General features: G+C 42.6%; 1 protein-coding gene across 1 annotated transcript in view; it reads left to right on the top strand.

Annotated features, from left to right (window-relative positions):
* The window catches only part of LOC135713224 (octopamine receptor beta-3R-like), a 390570-nt gene that overhangs the window by 288568 nt on the left and 77313 nt on the right, over positions 1 to 24689 (top strand). Inside the window, exon 7 of the mRNA XM_065236330.1 lies at positions 6086 to 7790. Within this exon, the coding sequence (XP_065092402.1) occupies positions 6086 to 7790 (1705 nt within the window). The remainder of the gene's footprint in view (positions 1 to 6085; positions 7791 to 24689) is intronic.

A 24689-nucleotide genomic window follows, 5' to 3' on the forward strand; every position in this document is an offset into this window, starting at 1 on the left:
ATTATCTTCATGTTCGTAGCTTGGACGCTCTTACGCGAGTTTGTATCTGCTTTCAACTTAGTGTTCTTTCAATCACTTCCATAGTTTCTATGAAATCGTCCATCGATTTCAAATCAGGTCTTGATAATTTTCCCATAATTTGAATTATTTGGATGCGAACTGACGCTGCACGGGTCCTTTGAAGTTTATATGGGAATTAATAAGGGAAAAGTGAACTATTTGTTCTCATCGTTCTAGCCCTTCGCTGTAATGATAAACGGAAAAGTTTGTTTTCTGTACTGATGTGAAATTTTCCCAGCTATAACTTTGCTGTGAACCGTATTTTAACTGCACGTCAGCATAAATTGTGATTAATTGATTACGAAGATGATGGTCTACTGACATACTCCATCAGCTGCTCAGCATGCATGGTGCATTCAATAAAAGGGCACACACATAAACAGCTGTAACTTTCTAACTACTATACCAAATAACTTGAAAAATTCAGTGTGTGTGACATTTGTATCGAAAACTCTTTATTGGTGTGCTTGGCACGAAGAATAGGGCAAAACAAAATCTAGCGTCTGAGTCATATGCCAAGTAAAATTTTTAGTTTTATGAGAGTTCTTTTGACTATAACTTAGACTTGTAGAATCCTTTCAATTCTCGATAAAACTTACAATGTTACTTGCGATGTGCGAGATGCAGTTTCTCCCTGCAAGCAGCTGATTTATCGCATCAGAAAGTAATCGGCTTTGAAATCAATTAATAACTAATTACCTTATTAATCAATAACTTATTACATGTGTGGAACTTCATACAGAAGAGAGAAGAATTCTGAGAAATCTCCGTTGAATATGGAGAGGTCTGAGGTCTTCAGAACTGAAAGTTGCCAAAATATTCCTGAAGTTAATTAAATTTAGTTGAAGTTCTTTTGTAGTTTGAGAAACTAGCCTGATGCTCGCAATACTTCTCATCATTTTTTTAACTTCTCTAAACTTTTTCGGACTTCCTCAAGTTTCCACCATTTTCCTAACGATCATAAAGTGTTAAAAATTCGCTGAATTTCTCGATTTTTTTTTTTATTTGTGTAATTTCCCTGCTCTTCTCTGAGGATATCTGGTCTTTCTTGGCTTTTTTTTGTTTAGAGCTTTATTAGCGAGAATAATATCTTTCTCGAAGTTCTCGAAACTTCTCTTAAGTGTTTGCAATTCTTATGAAGCTTGTTGTGCTGCCATGAATTTAAGTGAACTGCTCTAAAAATGTTTAAGCCTGCGTGAACTTCTGGACTTACGTGAAAACCTCAATAATTTTCTTAACATCGTTGAAGATGCTTATTTCAAATAACAGACAGTAGTGGTAATTTTTATACGATAGAACATCTCTAAAGTTCTCTGAAAATCTGGGAACTTCCTGAAACTTTCCGCTAATTTAGTGAAACGAATGGAACTGAACGCCCCGGATTTTCCCTTTGTTTTAGGAGCTTTACTAAACTTATTGGAGAAGCTCCCAAAAAGTTCCTGAAGTTCTCGGATCTTCCCTTAAGTTCAATAGACTTTTATGAAGTTCTCGAAATGGAACTTCTTTAAGCTTCCGCTGCGAAATAATTAATGAAGTTCGATGATTTTCACTGAAGTTCTCAAGGTTTGTCAAAAGTTCAAAATGCCTGTACGATGCTGGATCCCCGGTGGTTTTCCTGGTTTCGGCAGCAACACTAGCTTCTGTATCTTCTACCTGTCATGGAAGTGACCCCCGTCCAGGCATTTCTGCAGCACCATCCTGAACACTTTCAACGCTACGTTGGGGATTCCATCCGGACCGGGAGCTTTCTTCACCTTCAATCCTTTCGCCACTGCTACGAGTTCTTCGTTGGTGACTTCGATGTTATCTCCCTCTCCTTCTCCGTACGGTGTAGGTGGGTCGTGCTTCGGGAAAAGTCCTTCCACGATGACTTTCAGCTTCTCTGAGCACATTTCACCGGGCCCCAGGGGTTGGCATCAGCGTCCCGACACAGCTCCTTAAAACAGTTTAAGTTGCTCTGCTTTGTCTCTCGTTTAAGTGCAGCCCTGGCCGCTTGAAACACTCATCTTCGTGCCTCTCTGTCTGCTTCTGTTCTTGCTCTCTGAACACGTCTTCTGGCTCTGAGACAACTAGCGTGGAGGGTGCTAAGTGCCTCGTTTCACCAGTAAACTGGACGGCGTCTGTTATTTGGATCCAGTTTCTTCGACATGGTCGTGTTACATGCTATCACTAACGTTTCTGTCAGCTCGTTCTTGATCAGAACCATGAGGCTCCTGTCCACACGGAGTGCCTCAACGAAAAGATCCTTTGTCGAAAGCCTTCGTCTTCCACTTCCGGTCACAAGTTCTGCCACAGTATTCCGTTGGCCGATGCCATATCGTATCGCCTGATGATGATCGTCGCTATGGGTATATCCTTCGCACACTCTCCAATCCATGTTTGCCACGGACTGCAGATAGTAACGTCGATAGTGGATTCCCGGCCATCTCTGCGAAAAGTGCTGCTGGTGCCTTCGTTGGCCAGCATAACTTCCAGTTTTGACAGAGCTTCGAACAGACTGTGCCCTTTTCCATTGCAACATCTGCTTCCCCACTCCACTGCCCAAGCATTGAAAACTCCTCCGATGACAACCGGTCGTCGTCCACTCAGCTCTTCGGTAAGCCCATGCAGCATCTCATGGAACTGCTCCATCGTCCATATGGGGGGTGCGTAACAACTACATATGAAGAGCTCCGTTAATTTTGGCGATCACGAAACCTTCGTATGAGCTCGCAACCACTTCTTGAATGGGGTATCAGCCCATAACTTGTATAGCAGCCATCCCAGCTCTATCCACCACCCAGTTACCGTTATCGGGAGGGACTCGATACGATTCCGCAATGATTGCAACGTCGCACTTAGTTTCTGTTGTTTCAGGTGTCACAATGATTGAGGTTTATTTGGGTTACCTCCATTACTGTTGCCCTACCATCACCTTTTTGTATGCTAGGCATTTGAAGCCTCCCGTCGTATGATCGTTTCCGTCCTCTTTTCTGCAGAGCATACACCTCAGTTGCTTCGTGCAGCCTCTTGCAATATGACCTTTCTCCTCGCATTTCCTGCATAGATCAGATCTGTCAGGGCTATTGCAGTCCCTCGCCTGGTGACCGAAACTCATGCACTTGAAGCATCGCTCTCGTTGCTTGGTAACGAGCACCCTCAACGCACTTCTCAGCTCCTCTTCTGTGGTGATCTCGTCCAGATCCCTGCACTCGACCACTGTCGATAGGGATAGAGCTCTAACGCTCGCCCTTTCGCCAAGAGACTTTTCGTCGAGCTTCTTGAAGGCAGAGCTCTTGATCGTAGGATCTTTCTTCAGCTCAAAGAGCATCTCGCCTTTCTGGGTGCGCCTGGTTTTCACCACGTTCTCTCCTAGTTGCTTCAACTCCGGATCCTCTCGAACCTTCCGGAGACGTGCTACATACGACGTTTTGTCTTTGTTTCGACGATCAGCCGCTTTTACTTCCTTACCGTCAAGACGATGTTGTCCGCAAAGCCAACGATCTCAACTCCTTTGGGTAGCTTGAGCGTCAGCACGCCATTGAACATTCCGTTCCACAGCGTGGGATCTAGAATGCAGAGGTAGTCTGGAACCCTCATTCTATGGAGCGCCTTGGCGATGGCCTCTCAGCTGGCGATATTGAATGCATTCTTCACATCAATCGTAATCACGGCGCAGTATCGATTTCCTCTGCGCTTCTGTTTGGAAACTTTCTCGGCTCTGTCAATCACTGTCCGAATTGCATCCACCGTCGATCTTCCTTTCCGGAATCCAAACTGCCTCTCCGACAATCCGTGTTCACTCTCCGTGCATTTCGTCAGCCTGTTCATGATGATCCTCTCCAAGAGCTTTCCGACAGTATCCAGCAAGCATGTTGGCCTATACGATCCAGGATCCCCCGGCGGTTTTCCGGGCTTCGGCAACAGCACAAGCTTTTGTACCTTCCATCTATCAGGGAACTGACCTTCGTCCAGACATTTCTGCAACACCATCCTGAACATGTCCAGGAACGTCTGGATCGCCGCCTTCAACGCCACGTTGGGAATTCCATCCGGGCCGGGAGCTTTATTCGCCTTCAACCCTTCCGCTGCTGCTATGAGTTCCTCGTTGGAGACTTGTTCAACGCTGTATCCATCATCCTCGCCATATGGTGTAGGTGACGAGCTCGTTGGGTCATGCTGTGCGAAAAGTCCCTCCACGATGACTTTCAGCTTGTTGGGGCACATTTCAACCAGCATCGTTCGACCCCTGATCTTCGCCATCGTGACTCGGTATGCGTTGCCACAGGGGTTGGCATCGGCATCTCGGCACAGCTCCTTGAACTGTTTGACTTGCCCAGCTTTATCTTTATTTTTAGTGCAACCTTGGCCACTCGGAACACCACCCTGTGCTTCTCTCTGTCTGCATCAGTTCTTGCTCCCTGAACGCCCCTTCTGGCTAGAAGACAACTAGCACGGAGGATGCTAATTTTCTCTTTCCACCAGTAAGCTGGACGCCGCCTGTTCGTTGGCTCCAGTTTTCTCGGCAAAGTTGTGTCACATGCCCTTGCTAATGATTCGGTCAACTCATTCGCGCTTAGGCCCGGGACGCTACTGTCTACCCTTAGAGCTTCGATGAAGAGATCCTTATCGAATGCCTTCGTCTTCCACTTCCGTTCGCTGATACTGTACCGGATCGCCCGATATTCACTATGGGTGTACTCTTCGCACACTCTCCAGTTCATGCTTGCCATAAGCGACGTCGATAATGGATTCCCTACCATCTTTGCGGAAGGTGCTGATGGTTCCTAAATTGGCCAGATTGACGTTCAACTTTGCCAGAGCTTCCAGCAGGCTATACCCGCTTGCGTTGGTACAGATGCTTCCCCAATCCAGTGCCAAAGCATTGAAATCTCCTGCGATGACAACTGTTCTCCGTCCCATGAGCTCTCCGGTGAGCCCATCTATCACAACAATGAAAATTAACTCTTAAACAACAATAATTTATGGTGGTCCTGAAAAGAACCGTTTTGTCGTTATGATTGAGTAATGCTGAGCTATTAGGATGTTCCAAACAGATGCGTAGCTGTATGTTGTTTGGAACGAGGGTGACGCGCTTGGCATAGATGGCCCACAGTCACTCACGACGAGCAACTGAATCCGGGCAATTGCGCTCAACCTTTCTGCTGCTGCTGTTGCTGCTGATGATGACCAACCGGACACCACCACACACGGTGATTGAATAAGCACCGTTCGGCGAGACCGGATGGAATACGATTTTGAAATCTGTGTTAGGGAAAGTGCTTTTTGCAGGAAATCGGTGATAAGTTTGATCATCATAGCAACAGTTGGACATTTGTGTCATTTTCAATAGTGAGATATTGCAAATTGATAAAATTTTCATTTTAGAAAAATTTCCAATCGATTGGCTTGTTTAGAATTAAAATACATCCACTATTGACACTTTTAAAAGTGGTCAACACCTGACCACTTTTCGTAACGCGCTCAATTTTGGTTTTTTGAATTGGGGTGCCCCCAATATGTTGCCGAAAGACGTATTCCTATATCAAAATTACTGAAATTCAAGGGGTTTGAATACTTGCTTCGCTCTCAAAGCTCACAATCTATTCAAGTTTCTGAAGAACCTGATATCACATAGAGAACAAGTCTTGTTATTCCAAATACCATTTTGTTTTCAGTTGTTATCGCATTACTAATTTAGTTATCCACTTTGACAAACTTGTGTTATAATTCTTGTTATGTTGGCTGTTTATTCAACCGAAATGATGACATAATCAGTTATCATACCTTGATAAGCGGGTTTCAGAACTTGATATCAATTTTTTAATAAAACTTCACTCGGGTACTGTGTAGTTTGTGAAATGGACTGCTCAATGCAATTTTCAACTAAATTCATATCAGGATTTGAGGAGTTCGTAACCGTAATGTCATACAATTTCGTGGGACATGACATTCTACGGAATGAAGTCCATAACTTTTGCCTTATTTACCCTACCGATTTCAAACAAACCATTCTAATGCCACTCCCATTTCGTTTCTCCCACAGATCCCCATCGTGCCGACGATCGTCAACGACGACGACAACAACGGCAACAACGATGACGATCTGCTGGTGCCATCGTCTCCGCCGCGACGGCTCAGTCGAAGCAGCATCGATCTGCGGGATTTGGAGTACAAGAACGAAACCAAAATCAAACCGTCGGACAGCGTCAGCTCCATCTTTCCGCTGAATTACGAGAACAACCTCCGGTACTCGGGCAGTGAACCGATTCACGTGAAGGAGAACCAACAGCGGAGGCCTTCGCGGAAGGAGAGCTTCAAGCAGATCAACTTCTTCCAACCGTTCTTCTCGAAGAACAATCTGCTCAAGTCGTACATCAAGGGCAGCAGCTGCAAGGGCGGCGATAACGAAGGAAGCAATCTCAACAATAGCAATACCAATAACCGGACGGCTTCGGAGAAGAAGCTGAACAATAAGAATAATGACAATCGTTCCAGTAACAACATTATCGATCTGATCAATGTAACGTCGTCGCTGAACAAGGACAGTTCGGTGGCCGAGAAGGAGGTAAACACGCACAAACGGCACCAGATTGCGGCCAGTGAATCGGATTTCCTGACCATGATCCAGAAGCAGAGGTCCCAGCGGTTGGGACTGGGCAAGAACAGTGCCAGCATGAAGAAGAGCAGCCACAAGGATGGGGTGAAAGACGATCAGTTGATCTACGCGTTGAGCGATTCAGACTTCACGGCTGCGTTCCAAGGAGATGAATCGATTCTAAAGAGTTTTAAGAATCTGAAGGCATGTTCCGAGCAAAAAGATGGTATTTTTAAGATAGTGCTGAATGGTGACGGCGGGTCTGCGGCGGCTATCGGTATCAACGACACGCCGGATATCCTGATCGGCTGCTTCGATCACGGATTCAGTGGGACCCGGCCGTTGAGTCCAACCAGTCCCAAAGAGGTTGTGTCCGCTTGTGCAGAGGAGAACGTCCTCATCAAATCATTCAATCTCAAAGTTGTGAATAGTAGTAGTATTACGGCAATCCAAAGTAGCACAGTTAGTGATAGTAATCTTAGTCACGCCGAAGGCAGCTACGTGATCGATCTGATATCAGCAATCGCGTCCGCGGGTTCTCCACCGCATTCGGCCGGACTGCTTCCGGAAGCAATCTCCCGTGAATGTGACCGACGCAGAAATTGTGATAAACCTCCTAGTAGTAGCATTGTCGATAGTCTGAAACCGCTGGCGACACTCACCGATTCCGGCAGTCCGGTGAACGTGCTGAGTGAAGCTTCCACCATATCTCTAGATCTAGTGGCGATGAGTCCGAGCACAAAACTGCAAGTTCCTAGCGCTACCGTCGGGAGCACCGTTCCTTCTTCAGGTCCAACGAACGAGGACAGTGTCAACCCGGTGGATCATCCCGTCGATCCGGGTGAGGTCATAAACAACCCGGACATCATAATCGAAAACATCCGAAACGACAGCTTGAACAATCAACAGCAGACGACGACGACGACGACGACGACGATGATGCCACCGTCGATTATGACTCCGTCCCCGATTCATCACCCGGGACTGCAGCGCAAGCGACAATCGTCCACCGTCACGTACAATATTAACGTGATTAACTTTAGCGATAATCCCGATGATGACAGCAGTTATCAGATGAACAACCGTAGCAGTGATCAACGGACGGGTGGCGGCACGGGGCCCGGAGCAGGTGCAAGGTCCAACAGTTCAACGAGTGAGTATCGATGTTGGTGTGACGGTAATGACGATTGAGCTCATCAGTCTGTGAGCTGTGTGATGAGTGGATTTATATATATATATCTTTATATGGTGCTGTCTGTTTTTTTCTTTCGATTTCCGGTGTGTTTTGATGTGTGTCTTGTTTTGATTTGTTATTGATTCGATCTTTTTCCCTCTAACATATTTGATTCCCTATCGTAAGCTGTTCTTTTTTGCCGCTGATTTCCGCTTGTATAGCATCCATCATTGAACCTTTTGCTACGTATATATATATGATGTTTTGTTATGGTCTAACACAAATAATTCGATTCAGAATGCTGAAAACAGTTCAACCTGTGCGGTCAAGTATGTAGTATTGATAATTCCGAAGGAGAAAGGTAGAACTCGTATTTAATTAACTACTCGGTAGTATATTACTTTTCCATAAATAATTACAGCTTCTAAATGCAAAGCTGTCAGATCCTCAGAAATTCAATTGAATTTCTGCTGTGGATAAATATTCTGTCTTTTAGATATCAGTCTTGCAATGTGGCTTATTTTTTAAGTCTTATTCCTATTGACAAGTATGAAAAAAAAAACATTGCTTTCAAAAGCTTCATCTTCTTCCTGGCTTTGACGCTCTTACGCCTACTCTCAAGTTAAGATCTGAGGTCACGTATCCGCCACTTTAGTTGGTTCATTGAAAAACTAGTGTTTAAACCCAATTATCTCTTATATGGTAAAGGTGACCGAAAAATCCAACTGGCAATCTTTTCTAATTATGCCAAAGAATATTACGTGAAATATTTAAAGTCCTGGGAGATCCAAATTACAAAAAAAAAATCATGTTTTTTTTACAATTTCTGGCACTACATTCCAGTGATTTTATGCATTTTTCTCAGCGTTTTTAGTTGCTAGAGAAAAATGATCAATAATTCATTCTGAAAAAAGTTTTGTTTTTCCCTAAGGATCGTTTAAGCATAAAAAAACATGCGTGTTTTCGCTATAATTCTTGAGAAATTTGACTTCAAATGTACATGAATTTTTAAATTGGGAGTAAATCTTTGAGATAATACTTTGTCATTTTCTCTGAGTAGAAGACAGAATGGAGCATATACCATAGTCGAGTAATCACTGTGTTGTCAGTAGCAGGTTATGTTTCTTTTTCGCGGTGCGCACCGTTTAGTAGTGTATAAATCGCAAAGGAAAAAAAACTGCTCGAATTTGTAAACTAAAGTTCATAGTGTCTGGTGTCGGTCTGAACGTCTCATTCATTTTTTTTTATAAAAAAAAACTAGCTTTTGTTCAAATGAAACAGCATCAACGAAAATGCCATGAATCACAGCCAGTAGAAACACCGTCACCAAAGCGTCCGACTGACACATCTTGTGCTGATAATGTGGTGGTGAAATAAGCGGCAGTGAGGCCAGTAAATATTTCTTCGAGAACGATGCTGAAACAGTTGATGAGCCAACCAACGAAATTGATTGCAACCGATATTTTCCTGTGTGTTTCGTTAATCTTTATTTTCCTGTATTTTTCAATGAGTTTAAAAAACCTGTTACGAATCAAATTAGATTTCTGAGTCAATTTTTGTTCTTAAAGTTTGTATCAAGTGTGGTTTTGTAATTTTTTTGTCCACTAGACTTGCCTTAACAAGCAGGCTAACACTAGCGTGCACAGAAATCTTGTTAAGGAGGGGCAATTTTTTTCTTTTTATGGTCCATTTAATCTGGGGATGGAGAGTACTCCAAAGTGCGTGGTGGATGGTTTTGTCGACCCACCACTTTTTCCCTACTGTTCAATTTTGGTTCATCTTCTTCAATGCAAACTGCTTTCAGACAGCCAATGGAATTGGCAATTCAATCCCATCATTATCAAAATATCTGATGACAATCACCAACTGCTCGTGGGGGCCATAATCGCTTGTCTCATCTGCAATGATTGCCACTGGTTTTCTTCGCAAGGTTTTCGCAATGTTCCGGAACATTACACTGTGCAACGATGTAATCATGTAATTTTGAATACGGTTACTTGTGTACTGGCAATTTTTGGCACCTTCCGGCAAGTGTTTTTCCAGCACAGGATCGTAGTTAGCCAACTAGGTGGCACACTTGCCGCTCCTTCCGAATGTTCACGAAGTGGTCGGCCACCTTTGCAAAGTATGCGCACAATATCGATGAAACGTTCCAGTATATAGCGATTTTGTAGCCGCTTTGTCTCACTAGCAGCAATCATAGCTGTTTTTTGGTGGTCCAGTTCTTCGTCGATACCCTTCCTGGTTTTGAAATTCTTCCACGCTTTCATACTACCAACATGTAGTTACATTTTACTATAACCGTTACGAGTACGTTGAACTTGGTCATTTGCAGCGAAAATTGTAGTTCAATTTTTTTCATATTTTTGACCTAAAGGCCAAGGCTAATAGTATCATTAAAAAGGTTTAAAAACATGTAACGATTGGAACAAAAGCGCATAAAACTATTTTGACAAGCGAGTACAGGATTGTTAACGGAATGATGACTTGTGCGAAGAATTGAGCATGTCAACCCTGTCCCAGAGTACCGCAAGTCGGGGTGACAGGAAATGATGCCGAACGTTCAACATGTTTTAAAGATGAATAAAAAAGGACAATACCGAACTTATTGCAACGCACATAAACAGCTGTAACTTTTTAACAACGGTAACAAATGTCTTTGAGATCAGCTATGGCAGATTATGCACGAGTACGGATTTCCGGATAAACTGACGCGATTGGTCAAGGCGACGATGGATCGAGTGATGTGCGTTGTTCGAGTATCGGGGACACTCTCGAGTCCCTTTGAATCTCCAAGGGGGCTACGGCAGGGTGATGGACTTTCGTGTCTGCTGTTCAACATCGCGTTAGAAGGTGTGATCAGAAGAGCTGGGATAGACACGAGTAGCACGATATTCAGGAAGTCCATCCAGCTCCTTGGCTTCGCCGATGACATTGACATCATGGCACGGAACTTTGAGATGATGGTGGAAACGTACATCAGACTGAAGGCTGAAGCTAGACGGATTGGACGCATCAAAGACAAAATACATGAAAGGAAGAGGTTCTAGGGAATGTTAGCCTCCCACCCCGAGTTCAGATTGACGGTGACGAAATCGAGGTGGTCGATGAGTTCGTGTATTTGGGCTCACTGGTGACCGCCGAAAATGATACCAGCAGAGAAATTCAAAGACGCATTATGGCAGGGAATCGTGCCTACTTTGGACTCCAGAGGACGCTCCGGTCGAATTACATTCGCCGCCGCACGAAGTTGACTGTCTACAAGACGCTTAGACCGGTGGTCCTGGACTATGCTCGTGGAGGACCAACGCGCCCTTGGTGTTTTCGAACGGATGGTGTTGCGTTCCATCTACGGTGGAGTGCAGATGGATGACGGAACGTGGAGGAGGCGAATGAACCACGAATTGCACAAGCTGCTGGGAGAACCATCCATCGTCCACATTGCAAAAATTGGGCGACTACGGTGGGCTGGGCACGTCGTAAGAATGCCGCACGACGACCCAGTGAAAATGGTTCTAGAAAGCGACCCAATAGGAACAAGAAGAAGAGGCACGCAGCGGGCAAGGTGGATCGACCAAGTAGAAGGTGACCTGCGGACCCTTCGCAGACTACGAGGCTGGCGAACTGTGGCCATGGATCGAGTAGAGTGGAGACGACTTCTTCGGACAGCAGAGGACAACAAGGCCTTAGCCTGATTGGTAAGGCAAGGTAACAAATGTCTTGAAATTTTCATAGAAGACAAATTCCAAGTAAGACAACAATAGACCGAGGTTCAATGGCAACCTAATACCCACTTTTCAATTAGGGAATCGAGAAGCTGTCTTTGAACTTTGTACAGTTGCGAAAAATGCCATCCTCAGAATTTTTTGAGATTCTTTTCGAAAATTTTAGAACTCTATGAGCTCTTTTAAAATTCTTCTCAGAAGTCCTCTGGAATTATTTTTAGAACTCTTCTTCACATTCACTTAGAACACCTTGAAACTGAAATTCCATTAGAGTTTCAGAAGAATTTCCTCTGTATTATTCAGAAATTATTCCCGGAATGAGCTAGGAATTATCGGTACTTCCTTGAAATTTTCCTCAAAATCCCTTTGGAATTTTACTCAAAATTTAATTTTCTCTGTATTCTTTTCGGAATAATCTTGGAACTATCTGCAGGGTTCACTAAAAATTATTCACAGAATTTTCTTGGAATACTCCCCAGAAATCCTCAGTTCGGTTGAGATTTGTCAAATTTAATTCAGTATAACAAGACCGCTGATGGAAAACGATTTATTGAAAATGAAGTCCGAAAAACGTTTGACTTCGTCAGGCACGTTCGTATTTCTATTTTTAATGCCTTGTATTGATGGCTGCTTGAACATGATTAGATGCTACAAGATAATTTGTTTTATATAGTATTTTTCCACAGAGATGGAAGCTGCACTTCACAATTCACTTTCTTCTAAGCACCTCACGTTAAGCCAATTTCATAAGCACATTGTTTTTATCATGGCTTGCTAGGATCATGATGTGAAGCCGAAAAAGCTATACAGTGTTGTTTGAATGAGAGATGACGTGTTGTAGAGGTTGGATGTTGTTGGTAGTATGGCAAATGTATTTCTAACATGCCAAGCGTAGAACCTATCAGAACCAAATGAAACCACTTGTATTTTGTAGTTGAAAGGCATACTTTTTGAATGAAGATGGTTTGGCTTGCCCGTATTTGCCCGTTCTCCAGATATTTGGCGTAGAAAATGACATATTTTTATGTTAAAATATTGAATAACTTTTGATAGGTTCATTTTAACAACCTAATGTCTGCTAGTAAAATGCGTGTTTTGATGATATATACACCTTTTTAGAACAAATCGTGCTGCTAAAATAAAATTTTGAACATTTTTTCTAACAAAAAATGATTTTTGAGGGAGTTTTTATAAAAACGTCAGTTAACTCATCATACATTGAGTAAACGATATCGACATTTTCAACAAAGTTGCTAGTATTTGCATTATCTACAACTTTGCTGAAGATGCCAAACACTTTTGAGCATGTTTACAAAATTTAAATTTTCTATTGCCCTTCTAGGTTGATAGATCCTAATTTTATTTACTTCAAAACAAAGCTAACAAAGTATCCAACAACTACTCTGAAGACACTACCCTTCAAAAATGACGTTTGCATACCCAAAATAAAAAAACGCACGTTTTCGGTAGGTTTGAACCACCTTGGAATTGTGCAAATTTTACACCAGAAATTGTTATTAAATTTGTTTCTCTATTCAGTAGAAGGATGCAAATTTAAGACCAATTTTTTCCGAAAAGCTTGCCAAACCGTTTACCAGAACGGTGCAGATTTTCCACCATAAATTTTCAATATAGCTTAGTTTTAAATAAACCTTGTGCTTTCATTTACCAGACCAGAGCAAGTTTTCCACCAGAAATTTTCTGATCATTTCATTTATCAGAGCGATGCAAATTTTGCACCAGAAATTTTCAATAAAGCATGCTTCTCCATTCACCAGAATGGTGCACCAAAAATTGCCAGTGAAGTTTGTTTCACCATGCACCTTTGTGGTGAAATTTTCAGGCTTTGTCTCTTCATGCACCAGAATGGTGCAAATTTTCAACCATACATTTTCAATGAAGCTTGCATTCATAAGAACGATTCAAATTATACACCAGATAAACGAAAAAACCTTGCTTCTACATTCACCACAGTGTTGCAGTTAAATGTGGCCCTCCAAATTTTAAGCGTGAATCAATTTTTCCACCAGAGTTATTCATTATGATTAGTCCCTCCCTATTGTTAAACCAGAAATTCAATAAAAAGCTTTTTCTTCGATTTACCACCACGAAGATGAATTTTTTCAACCTTAAATTTACTCTCTTCATTTAAGGGGGTAGTACACTTTGAACGTCCAAAAAGTAAGGCATTTTAGTTAATTGTTTTAAGCAATAAAACACTCAGGGAGGGCAAATATGTTATAACCCATTTATTAGCCATTCTTCGAACTACAATTTGTTTTTTTTGAACTCGATTGGCGTCTCCCCGTGGCCGGTGCACCAGGTCGCGCGGGCGTCTTCGCGCGGAAGTCGGAAAACGGCGTGGGAAAATACTCCTTTCCATGTGATCCTGGAACATAAATCGAACTAAAATCCTGATTAGTTATGAAATTTGGGTTAGAAATACGTATTCCGATTTTTTTTAAATTAACTTTTTCAAAAGTTGTGGCCTTAGGAAAAAAAAGTCCATTTTTTCACCCTAAAAATGCTTACAAAATTGTGGATTAAAAATCCATTTTTAGCAAAATCGAAAATGTGGATACGTATTTCTAAGCAGAATTTAATTCTGAACAAGAAAACCTAGGCGATATCCAAATTTGATGATAACTGGTTAGAGTTATTTTCCACGCCAGTTTGAAAAACCCCGTTTCGAGATAAATGCGTTTAAAGATAAGATTGCTCTCTCAGCGCGCCGGTACATGTTTTAGGAAATCGCTTCGTAAAGCGGTAAAGAATATTCTGGCGCACTTGGAGTCTTTTCTGAATTAAGGTATACATCCCAAGGAACATTTTAAGCCAAAAAAAATGCATTTTTTTTTTTAAATCAATGTGTACTCCCCCCTTAATCCTCCGTGAACATCCTAGAAAAAAAAAATTACACCAGTAATTTTTTGTATGCAATTTTTTGACCAAAAAATTTCAATGAGTTGGTTCTTTCATCCACCTTTGTGGTGCAATTTTCAGGAAAGGAATTGACGCAATAAAAGGTTTTCAGTGTCCTTATATTATGAAATGTTATTTTACCTTCAAATCAAGGTATTTTATATTCTAATTTTGTAAATGTGAAAATAAAAATCTTATATATAAAAAGGGAGGGGGCAAATGCCCCACCTTGACCCATTCTGGGAACGCCAGTGCAGGCTAAGATCGTTATTGGTCCATTCCACCTAGTGCTGTGTTTTTTTGTTTCACAGCCTTTCTTCAGTGAATTGACTACGTTTCGATCTTTGTTTTCCATTTTTAAACCGTCATTTGAGATTTTAAGTGTACTTTTATTTATGAATCTGAACTTTAGATCACTGCCGGAGTTCGGATCACTTTGTTCGAAACATCGAAGGGAACACACAGTGGTTTTAATTTATCTAAGAACGACTGAGATTCCAAAAACTACGTTCACAGTTTAGGAGGGGGAGGGTGGGAGATTGTCTGCTGTTTATACAATTGTTTAAAATGTGTTTACGAACTCCTTTCTAGGACTCTAAGGTAGTTTGATGTTAAACTACACAGATAACAAATCTGAATTTTAATTGTGATGTAATCATTCATTCACGTAAACTTGTATTTCATCTCACGCAACCGAGCAACTTGTAAGCAATGTTGTTTACAAATATGAGCTTTTGTATACGATATTTGCTACATTGCATGAAATGGATCAGCTTTACATGATATATAATGTAAACGTATATGATATGTGACGCTCCATTTATGTGCATTAATCTTCTTGATCTTCTTCGCGCTTAATCTTCTTGATCTTCTTCGTATTCTTCCTCTTTGTTTACCGTTCCGCCTTCATATGTTGCTTCACTTCAAATAAATTCTTCTCTTCATCTTCTTCTACTTCTGCAAAATTCACGTTGTTTCTCCTTATTTTTTTCCATCTGCTATCCACTTTGTGTTCTTCAATAGCTTTACCTTCTTTAAATGACCGTATCGATTTTCTCTAGATTAGTTCACCTTCTTTGATCTTAAGCCTTCTTTACATTCTTCCTTCCTTTCTTGCCCCGTTATCTACTTAACTTTCTTGTCACTGCTCCTTCTTGTTCACATTCTTCCTTTCTTCCTTGCTCCGTAATCTGGTTAACCTTCTTGCCGCATCTCCGGGCTTAGACTGATCCTTCTTCTTTTTTCTGCATCCTTCAAATGTTTTGGCACAGTCCAGTTTGACGTAGAAAATTCAGCAATTTGGTGCTTTGCTCCACAGAGTTTCCTAGCGCATCTCGTAAGCGTACTATGCCAATGTTGTTCCCTTGTCGTTAACTATAGTAGTTTTTGCACTACAGAATCACGTGTCGCACATTTTAAACGAGCCAAAAACCGTTCCACAACTACCTGTTGGGGCTTCTTTCTTCAATAATAACGTATGGGTTAGCCGCGTGTGACCAATTCTCAACCGTGTTAGCACACGGTGGTCGAAAGTGCTTTCCTGTTCTATCCACTTGTGCGTCTTGGACCTCTCTCAGCTTGGAGTCTCTGGACGGGAGCCATTCTCAGCGCATCATCGCCAGGGATTGGTACGTAGATGGGAGGTTGTGTTCTCACCATGTTTGCAAACCGATCAGCTTTGATCGTTTCCGTGGATGCCGGCGTGTCCAGGTATCCAGCAGAAACGAACGGATTTGTTTCTTGCTATTTGCTCCACTTTCTGAATCCAGGGGTGCTTAGATGTTCCCGCTTCTAAAGCCGGCAAAGACAGCGGATCATGTGAACGAAGGAGATTAACCAGTTCGTGATGCGCTGCTACTACGTTTGCACGAGGTTGGAGGTGTGATATCGCAGCTCGGAATATCAAGCTAACAAAACTCACCAACTGCAAATCTCACCAAACTGTGGTGAGATTGAGTTTAATGATTTTTGCTTTACACCCGAATGCAACCGAAACTTCCATAATGGCTTGCAGCAGTCCCTTTGCGTCTGCCATCGGTGACGGCCATCGGAAAAATATCAATTGATTTCTGATTTTGCCAACACTGATGCCCGGCAGATCAAGGATGCTGGATATGTTCAATGAGCAGTTCCCTCGATTTGCCAACCAGTTTGACCGGAACAAGTTGTATACTAGGCAGCGAGCAATCATGTCACAACTTGCTCACACCGGCCGAGGTAGAGTGCATCAAGCTGGAAGTGCGGAGGAAACTATGGAGGGAAGGGAATGGATCGAGCGATACGTTGAAAAGGAGTTCTGTTGGGCTGAATACATCACTTGCGAGTGAGAGACGTGAGTCGATTGCAGCGGTAAACACGTCAACGGAGGAGCCAACCGCTTCTGGACAAGTATTAGATCAGCAACGACAGCAACTACGGGATAAGCTAGCTTTTCGAATGTACGCAGCGACTACACAGATCCAAGGGACAGACCCCATTCCCCGGCACAGGATACCAAAACTGCAGTATTCCTACCGACTAACGAGTGCAGTAAGGATTCTCAACGAAGATATTTTGCCACAGCACTTGGAAGCCGTTGAGAACCTTGAGGACCTGCAGTTCATAGTGTACTGTGCAGCTATGGCCGTGGTACAAACGTTGGGATTGCGGACGTACCCGCAAGGAGACGGTGAAAGTCGTATACGTCATGGATGCGACGCCTGGAGGGCCGAATCGTCACGTTTCGGACTAAGATTGGTCGGTTGACACAGTACAAGAGGGGAAACCGATCATCGAGGCTAGTTCGTCACGTTGCTGAAATTGTCAAGCCCGCAGAGCTCCATGACCTCACTGAAGCCGATATTACTGAGGTGTTCGACACCAATGTACAGCGGTTGAGTGCTATTGTTAAACGGATGCGACGTTATGGAGAAAGTTCGAAGCGGAAGAAGGAAAATCGGTTGTTCAACACTAACGAAAGGGAGTTCCGTAACATCCGTAACAACAAAACCGACTATAGTCAAGGACTCCCGGAGATTGGCGATGTAACACAGTTTTGGGCCGATCTGTGGGAGAATCCTGTTCAACATAACAGTGATGGGATGTGGTTGGTAGAGGAAGAGGATAGGAGTAAAGGAATTGTAAGTATGCCCACGGTCGCCAGATGTCACGTCGGTTCGTCTCGCTCCAACAACCGTGATATCCGCTTTAGGATAGCTCGTGCCGTCATTGACAATAGGCTCTCTACTCGCCTACAAGAAGCTCGTAGAAGTTCTAGCCCCGGTCTACAACACCTATATAAGAACAGTACCTGGTCTTCTGCCGTCCACCCCAGCTAAAGTTGTAATTCTTCCTTTCTGGTATCGTCTCAACGCAGCCATTGCCACTGAAGCCCCTGCCTTCTCTTCCAAAACATCCGGCAACGTCAGGATCTCTCTCCTCGACGAGGGGAACACAGTCCTCCGCACGGCTGCCAACGTTGACCTCCTTGCAGTGGCCAAAGTCCATTGGCACGGAAAGAAAAGTTGGCTCTTCTCAAAAATAAAAACAGACAGCCGGATTAACGACCGTTTCAGGGCAGGAGACAACTCAATAGTATTATGTAGATCGGTAGCTGAGCTCTTCGGAGCAAAATACGGTACCTATTCACATCGTTACACGGACAGATCGCGATCCAGGGAAGGTGTTGGCATCGGGATATCGGGATATCACAATGCTCGTTTTTTACGCCGAAGCCGCCGCGGTTTTCCACGCCGCCACGACACCAGCTGGTGTTTACGGATTCGTATAGTGTAGTTCAGGCGCTCATATCTGAAGCACCAGTGAACCCTTGGAATCAGGCCACGATAAAACAAGCCCCACCAAGCACATGGTGTACATGTACATGGTGTTTAATGATCTTGGAGTATCTCTATAGTGCTATCATATAATATAGTCTTGAAATGTATTTAAATAAACTTGGTACGGTAAATGATGGCTTCGGCGCCCATTGGCTGTTTTCGGAAACCAAAATTTAAACATAAATTTAACAGTATTTTCTCACCAGAACACTTTGCTGAATGTATTCAAACGATTTCTTAGTCTGTCAGCTTTAAGACTGAGTAAACCTGTTACGCCAAGTTTTTCTTCAAATGAAATATACGCTCTACAAAATACGGCTGATTTTGAGTTGTCGATAATAGAACAGCTGGTTAACACGCAATTCAAATAAAAAAGAGGCTGCCCTTAATAATCACATACACCTGACAAACTTGGAGCGTTGTAGAAACTTTTTCAAGCTATTCTGTCGATTGAAATGGATACAGCAGCAAACAGAAAACAAATGTGAACAAACAAACACGTCATATGTATGCTTGACGCTGAGGAAATACTTATAGAAGCACGGATACTGCTTTGATGGACGAGAATACGTGAATTCCCCTAAATAAAGCGGTTTTCTTTTTCTAGCGACTTAACATTATGAAGAAATAAAACAGTACATATCAACCCGATATATTGAACCTACTATGAGTATTGAACTGTTTTCAGCATCTCTCATTTTATAATTTACGTTAACTCTGCTTTTTCCCATCATTCACTCATCACCTTTCTCTCACCGTAACCCATTAGAATAAAAAAAGGCAATGATTGGCCAATCACTAACACAAAAGTGTGTGTCAGCGTTACACGTAATTGTTTGCATAAAACAAAACACACACACGCATCCAACAAAGCCTCCGAGTGCTGTGTGTTCATCAGTGGAATGGATTTTGCATTGTTCACAAAACATCTCCCAGGAAAACAGGTTCCATGTACCTATCTCTCATCTATTACGCTCGCCATTTGAAGCATCTACTCTAGTTGTAAAAAGCTGTCATTCAACGTTTTCAAAACCATTTAACTCTATCATCACCACCATCCCATGCACTGTGCACTAACAGAGCCTTAACTATGTAGTTTTACTATGGAACAACTCACTATGTATCACTATGTACCATCGCACTGGAAACTGCTGAGATATAAACTAACCTCTCCCCATCACCGCCATTTTCGGTTACAGCAACAAAAACAACAAAATCGAACATGTTAGCTGTCGGAATATGTAGAGTCAATTTTAGAGTTTGTCAAAATTCCACTCCCTTCTCAGTCAAAGTAGGGTGCAGCACTACTTCGGCATATGGGACTCATGCATCAAATTCATTGCTCCCGGCTGTCGGAAGACTAATTTAAGAGGGGAGAGGTGCCCCGAAGTGAAGTGAGGCATGTCGAAATGGTGCCACACCCTACCAGAGAACTTTCGATCGAGACTCGTTTGGGTGCTGCTGGGTTTCCCCACTGGGAAAGGAAACTTGTGAACGTTCATAGCTCTCCTATGGATCGAGCTTTATTCCATCATCACCCCTACTGGCAGTGTTAGCTCCAGTTGACACCTTTTTGCTTTCACCTATCGAAAGGGTTTTTTATGTTTTTGCTGTAATCATACCTGTTCTTTTGACGCCCCCCACCCCCTATTACTCTTTTGACGGTTGCAGTTCTTTCTTATATTGCTTCACTTAGGCACACAGTTGAAGCATAGAGGTAACTCTAAGACTAGAAGGTCCAGAAGAAACGTGCTCAACTTTTTGGCTCAGCTCTAGTACTATCTTCGGTCCCAAGCTAATCGATGCACCCCTCGAAACATAGGAAAATCCACGAACCCCTCATTTTATCTGTCAAACTTTCATAGCGAATCAAAACAAACATAGTTTAGTACTAGCATGTCGACTGGAATGGGGTTCGTTAATCGATTTACTTGGGACCAATAGGCTAGTCAAGTAGTGAGCCAATTTAAAATCAATAGTTTCGTATTGATTGTTGGTTGTAGATAATCCCAAGGTAACAAGCTGTCGTCTTTCTTCCTGAATGAAAATTCTATCTTCAGATGAACTCGTAATCAAGTTCTGTGGTACGGTGATTCTGATTTGGTTCAAAACTTGTAACGCGCCAGCCTGTCACGCTTCCCTTTTTAGTTAAACCATTATGCGCCACTCCAAGAGGAGACCATCCAACAAGTTAATGCGTTGCCCGGCTATGAGACCTTCCCTAGGGAGGATCAATTTTCCCGAAAAAAGGAAGGAAGCTGACTGGCCGACTGAAATACGTCCACTGTACTTCACGTGACTCGTGTACAACTAATACCGAAAATACGTACACGAGGCTATCAACAGAAACGACCGAGTACCAGAAGCTCGTTGGCGGGGTTTTCATCACCGGCCCAACCTCAACATCCCAAGAAGTTCCAACCCGTTTCCGAATAGAGAGAAGTCAAATGGTCTGTATCGGGTTGACCTCCCCGTAACATTCAATACCAAAGCAACTGATATCGAACACGGAGCAACATGAAAACCTTAACAAAAATTAACCAAATATAATTCAAAAATACACAACGGATTACATTCAGTGTATCGATACGAAAAACGGTTTATTAGGAAACATTTGAACCACAAACGAAGTGAAGTAAAATAATGTGGTTCACTGTAATAGAATTTTCTTAAAAGCTTCCCTATAAAAATAACCATAAAAGAGAGCTTAACGACGTGTTTAGGGTATCATCCAAACCATTTGTGGGATAGTTTACCCATCCGGGATACAGTTCGTTTATGGTATTTGTATATTAGGGTTGTGCCATCATCCACCAGATGGGCTAGTATTTTTTTTTATTTGAACAAAGTTGATTTTGTGTGTAATGATTTTTAACAGTGTGTAAAGAGTGAATCATTTTGTCATTTTTTGTTATGCATTTCAGTCTTGAGTAGAGTGGAAGAGATAGAACCAAAACATTCTAGTACATTTAGTGTTGCCATGTGGTACAATCAACAATCAATACGAAACTAACGATTTTAAATTGGCTCACTACTTGACTAGCATATTGGTCCCAAGCAAATCGATTAACGTATCCCATTCTAGTCAAAATTCTGGTACTACACAATGTTTGTTTTGATTCGCTTGACAGATAAAATGAGGGGTTAGTGAATTTTCCTTTGTTTCGAGGGGTGAATCGATTAGCTTGGGACCGAAGATAGTACCAGCGCTGAGCCAAAAAGTTGAGCACGTTTCTTCGGGACCTACTAGTTTTAGAGTTACCTCTATGATACAATCCAGTAGTAGTGTTGCCATGTGGTTCACTGAAAAATTGTAATAGCAAGTTCGTCACCAAAGTCTTTGAACCGCTCCGTCTGTCACTTCGTTTGTGATTTGAACAGTTCTACATGACATAAAGCTCCACTCTCATTTCAACGCTATTATAGCACAAAGCATTTTATGGTTGCTCTACTTCCCTACATTTGTTATTGCATTTCTTGGCCTAGTTTGTCGTTCCTTTCCCTTTACTTTTCCCCCCATTCTGTCACCTAGCGTGTGTGTGATATCCTTCTTCCCATGTGCGTGTTCTCTATGTGCAGGTTCTTCTGTTGGTGTTCACTTATAGCGAATTTGTTTATTATCCAGGTTGGAACCAGTTCCAACCCGTGCGAACCCGAGCTTCTTGTCAGTGCGAACCTCAACCCGAGCCAGGTTACAAAATCAAACGTTCACACTGACGTTTGCTAGACAACAAGGAGACCCAATCTTGATACCCGATCCAGGTTGGAACTGAAACAAAAACAAATCACACTCCGACATCCATTCAACATCTAGACCCGTTCATTAATGGGCATACGGGCTGGACTAGTTTGTGCCTCTACGAGTCACACATGACCATGGACGACACAAACGGATAACATGCATGTTGTTAGTACTCACGACCTAGGATTTTCTGCTGCGTTGGTGAGGAGACGGGCGGTGGTACCGAAGCTGCATTGCGCACTAATTCGGTCCGGAAACTAGTATCATCGATGTGATGAACGGCTGTCTTGAGTGTCTCCTACACCGATTCGCGGGCTTACGCGTGGAGCGTGGTACATGCGCTTCTCGTCCGGATGCTGCTGTTATCGCGCCGATCCGGCTGCGGTTAACCGATACAGCGATCGTTTGCCTGCCTGACAAAGTCACAAAATGGGTGAATGCGTCCTTCTTCCGGCCACGTGTACCCCAGGATCTTTTGTAGCTGATAGTTGGGGTCAAAAGCGCGGGGTGTCGGCAATTGGGTTGCGCAGTCAAGAGCCTATTTAGTTTCAGGAAGACCAATGCATGGGGAGAATCACAATCATGCCCTAAAGGTTATCTTAAGCAGTAGATTTACCTGGATACGTGCACTTCTACGCACACTACCGCCAAACTTCTTGCACTAATTATTGATTTGTGTCTAACTAAGGGAAAGGAAGATGAATTTTAGCTAATGTCCTATTAGGATTTCATGTCGCTTTACACCTTTAAAATCACACCACGGCACGGATCAAACGCTGGCCACTCTTGTCTCTTCCACGTACCAGAACAAAGTTGGAGATTAAAGGCTGAGGGAATCCTCAGATACCGCACAAGGAGATCTTTGGACGAGGTCCAAATCACGATTCACGATTTTCAAAATTGCTCGCGCACATTGATCCCAAAATTAGTGGCATCTCATTCCAACGGCCTATTTAAATCATGCAGTCAAATCAACAATCAACACGAAACGAACGATTTTAAATTGGCTCACTACTTGACTAGCCTATTGGTCCCAAGCAAATCGATTACGTACCCCATTCTAGTCAAAATTCTAGTACTACACTATGTTTGTTTTGATTCGCTATGAAAGTTTGACAGATAAAATGAGGGGTTAGTGGATTTTCCTAGGTTTCGAGGGGTGAATCGATTAGCTTGGGACCAAAGATAGTACCAGAGCTGAGCCAACAAGTTTAGCACGTTTCTTCTGGACCTACTAGTCTTAGGGTTACCTCTATGGTCAAATCCTCTCCCAAGTTCGTGAAAAGTGCACAAAACCGAAAAGGAAAGGTCAACGCCTTTTGAATCGATTGGCTTGTGGGTCGATGTCCGCAAGCCAACGCAGTGAAAATGTGGTATCAGAGTGAGATACCAGGCAAACTTTCAGGCTATCGGAGCATTTCCTTAGCGCTTGTAGCTTAACGTAGGGAACTCATTAGAATGGTTTTATGGCTATTGTAACTCTCGTACCTGTAACTCTCCCTTGGCCGTTAATACTTTTAGGCTTAAATTTTAAAGACGAGCATTCATGCTATGGATAATGTAACACGATTACATACAAAACTAAGAATAATGAATTGGAAAACTAACTAACTGAAACGTACTTGTTACAAACTTCGCCGATATTTGAACATTGAAAATTGAAAGTTATCAGATGAAAGTTCACAATCGAACATCGAAAATTGAAATTGAGCTAGAAGCTGTCCATAAACTACGTCGTCGTCCTCTTTGTAAAGTTTTGGCCCGGGATTTTTCCAAAGTCCATTTTTACGTAAGTTTCATCGTCCATCGAAATACATCCGTTATACTTGGTTAGAACTTTCTCGTACAGCTTTCTTGCACGGTTTTTGGCAACCAGGTGTTGTTTCAGCGTCCGGTTGGGATGTTTGCTGGCATGGTGCGACCGGAAACCTTCTCGCATAAGGATTCGCCGAACTGTACTGTGTGCCGCACTGAACCTTTTCGCCAAATCACGACCGGAGATCCCAGGATTCGTTTGGACTGCCCTTATGACCTTCGCTCGTAGTTTTTGGTCATATGTTCCACATCTACGTTTGTTTTGTTTTGCACGATCCAACATTAGTGTTTCCCGGTAACGTTTAAGCACGGTATTTACAGTCAATTTTGGAAATTTGAGAGGCTTTGCAATTATTCCTCCTGACTCAGTTGGATTTTGCACGTGAGTGTGCAGAATGTTTTCGCGTCTATCACGTTCCATCTTCGATAACTTTTGAACAAAATTATGAATCCTGATGAAATTTTTACTACTTTCTGGATCAAAACTCTGTCAACAGTTTCTTGCTACGACAACTAGAGGCGCTACAGTAATTAAAAAGAAGCGGTCAAATACTAACTGGAACCAAGGTTGCAAAGACTCATTTCAGCTAAAACAATGTTTTTCTAAATTATGAAATAATTAGATGCCATGATCAAATTTTGAATTGGTAGGATACAAGAAGAGGTTGCAAAGAATGTGTTTGACATATTAAACCTGTTTATTTCACTTCATGAGCGCCACAATCAGCGATTTTTCACAAACTCACTCACTCACTCACTCACTCACTCAGCGATCAGCAAATCGCTGATTGTGACTCATAGAAAGCAAAATTTGCAGGTTTTATGTTTCCAACGCATACTTTGTAACCTCTTCTTG

Source organism: Ochlerotatus camptorhynchus, unplaced genomic scaffold (assembly GCF_037179485.1).
Source record: "Ochlerotatus camptorhynchus isolate MF236.1 unplaced genomic scaffold, CSIRO-AGI_Acam_v1.1 ptg000547l, whole genome shotgun sequence".
NCBI lineage: Eukaryota > Metazoa > Arthropoda > Insecta > Diptera > Culicidae > Ochlerotatus > Ochlerotatus camptorhynchus.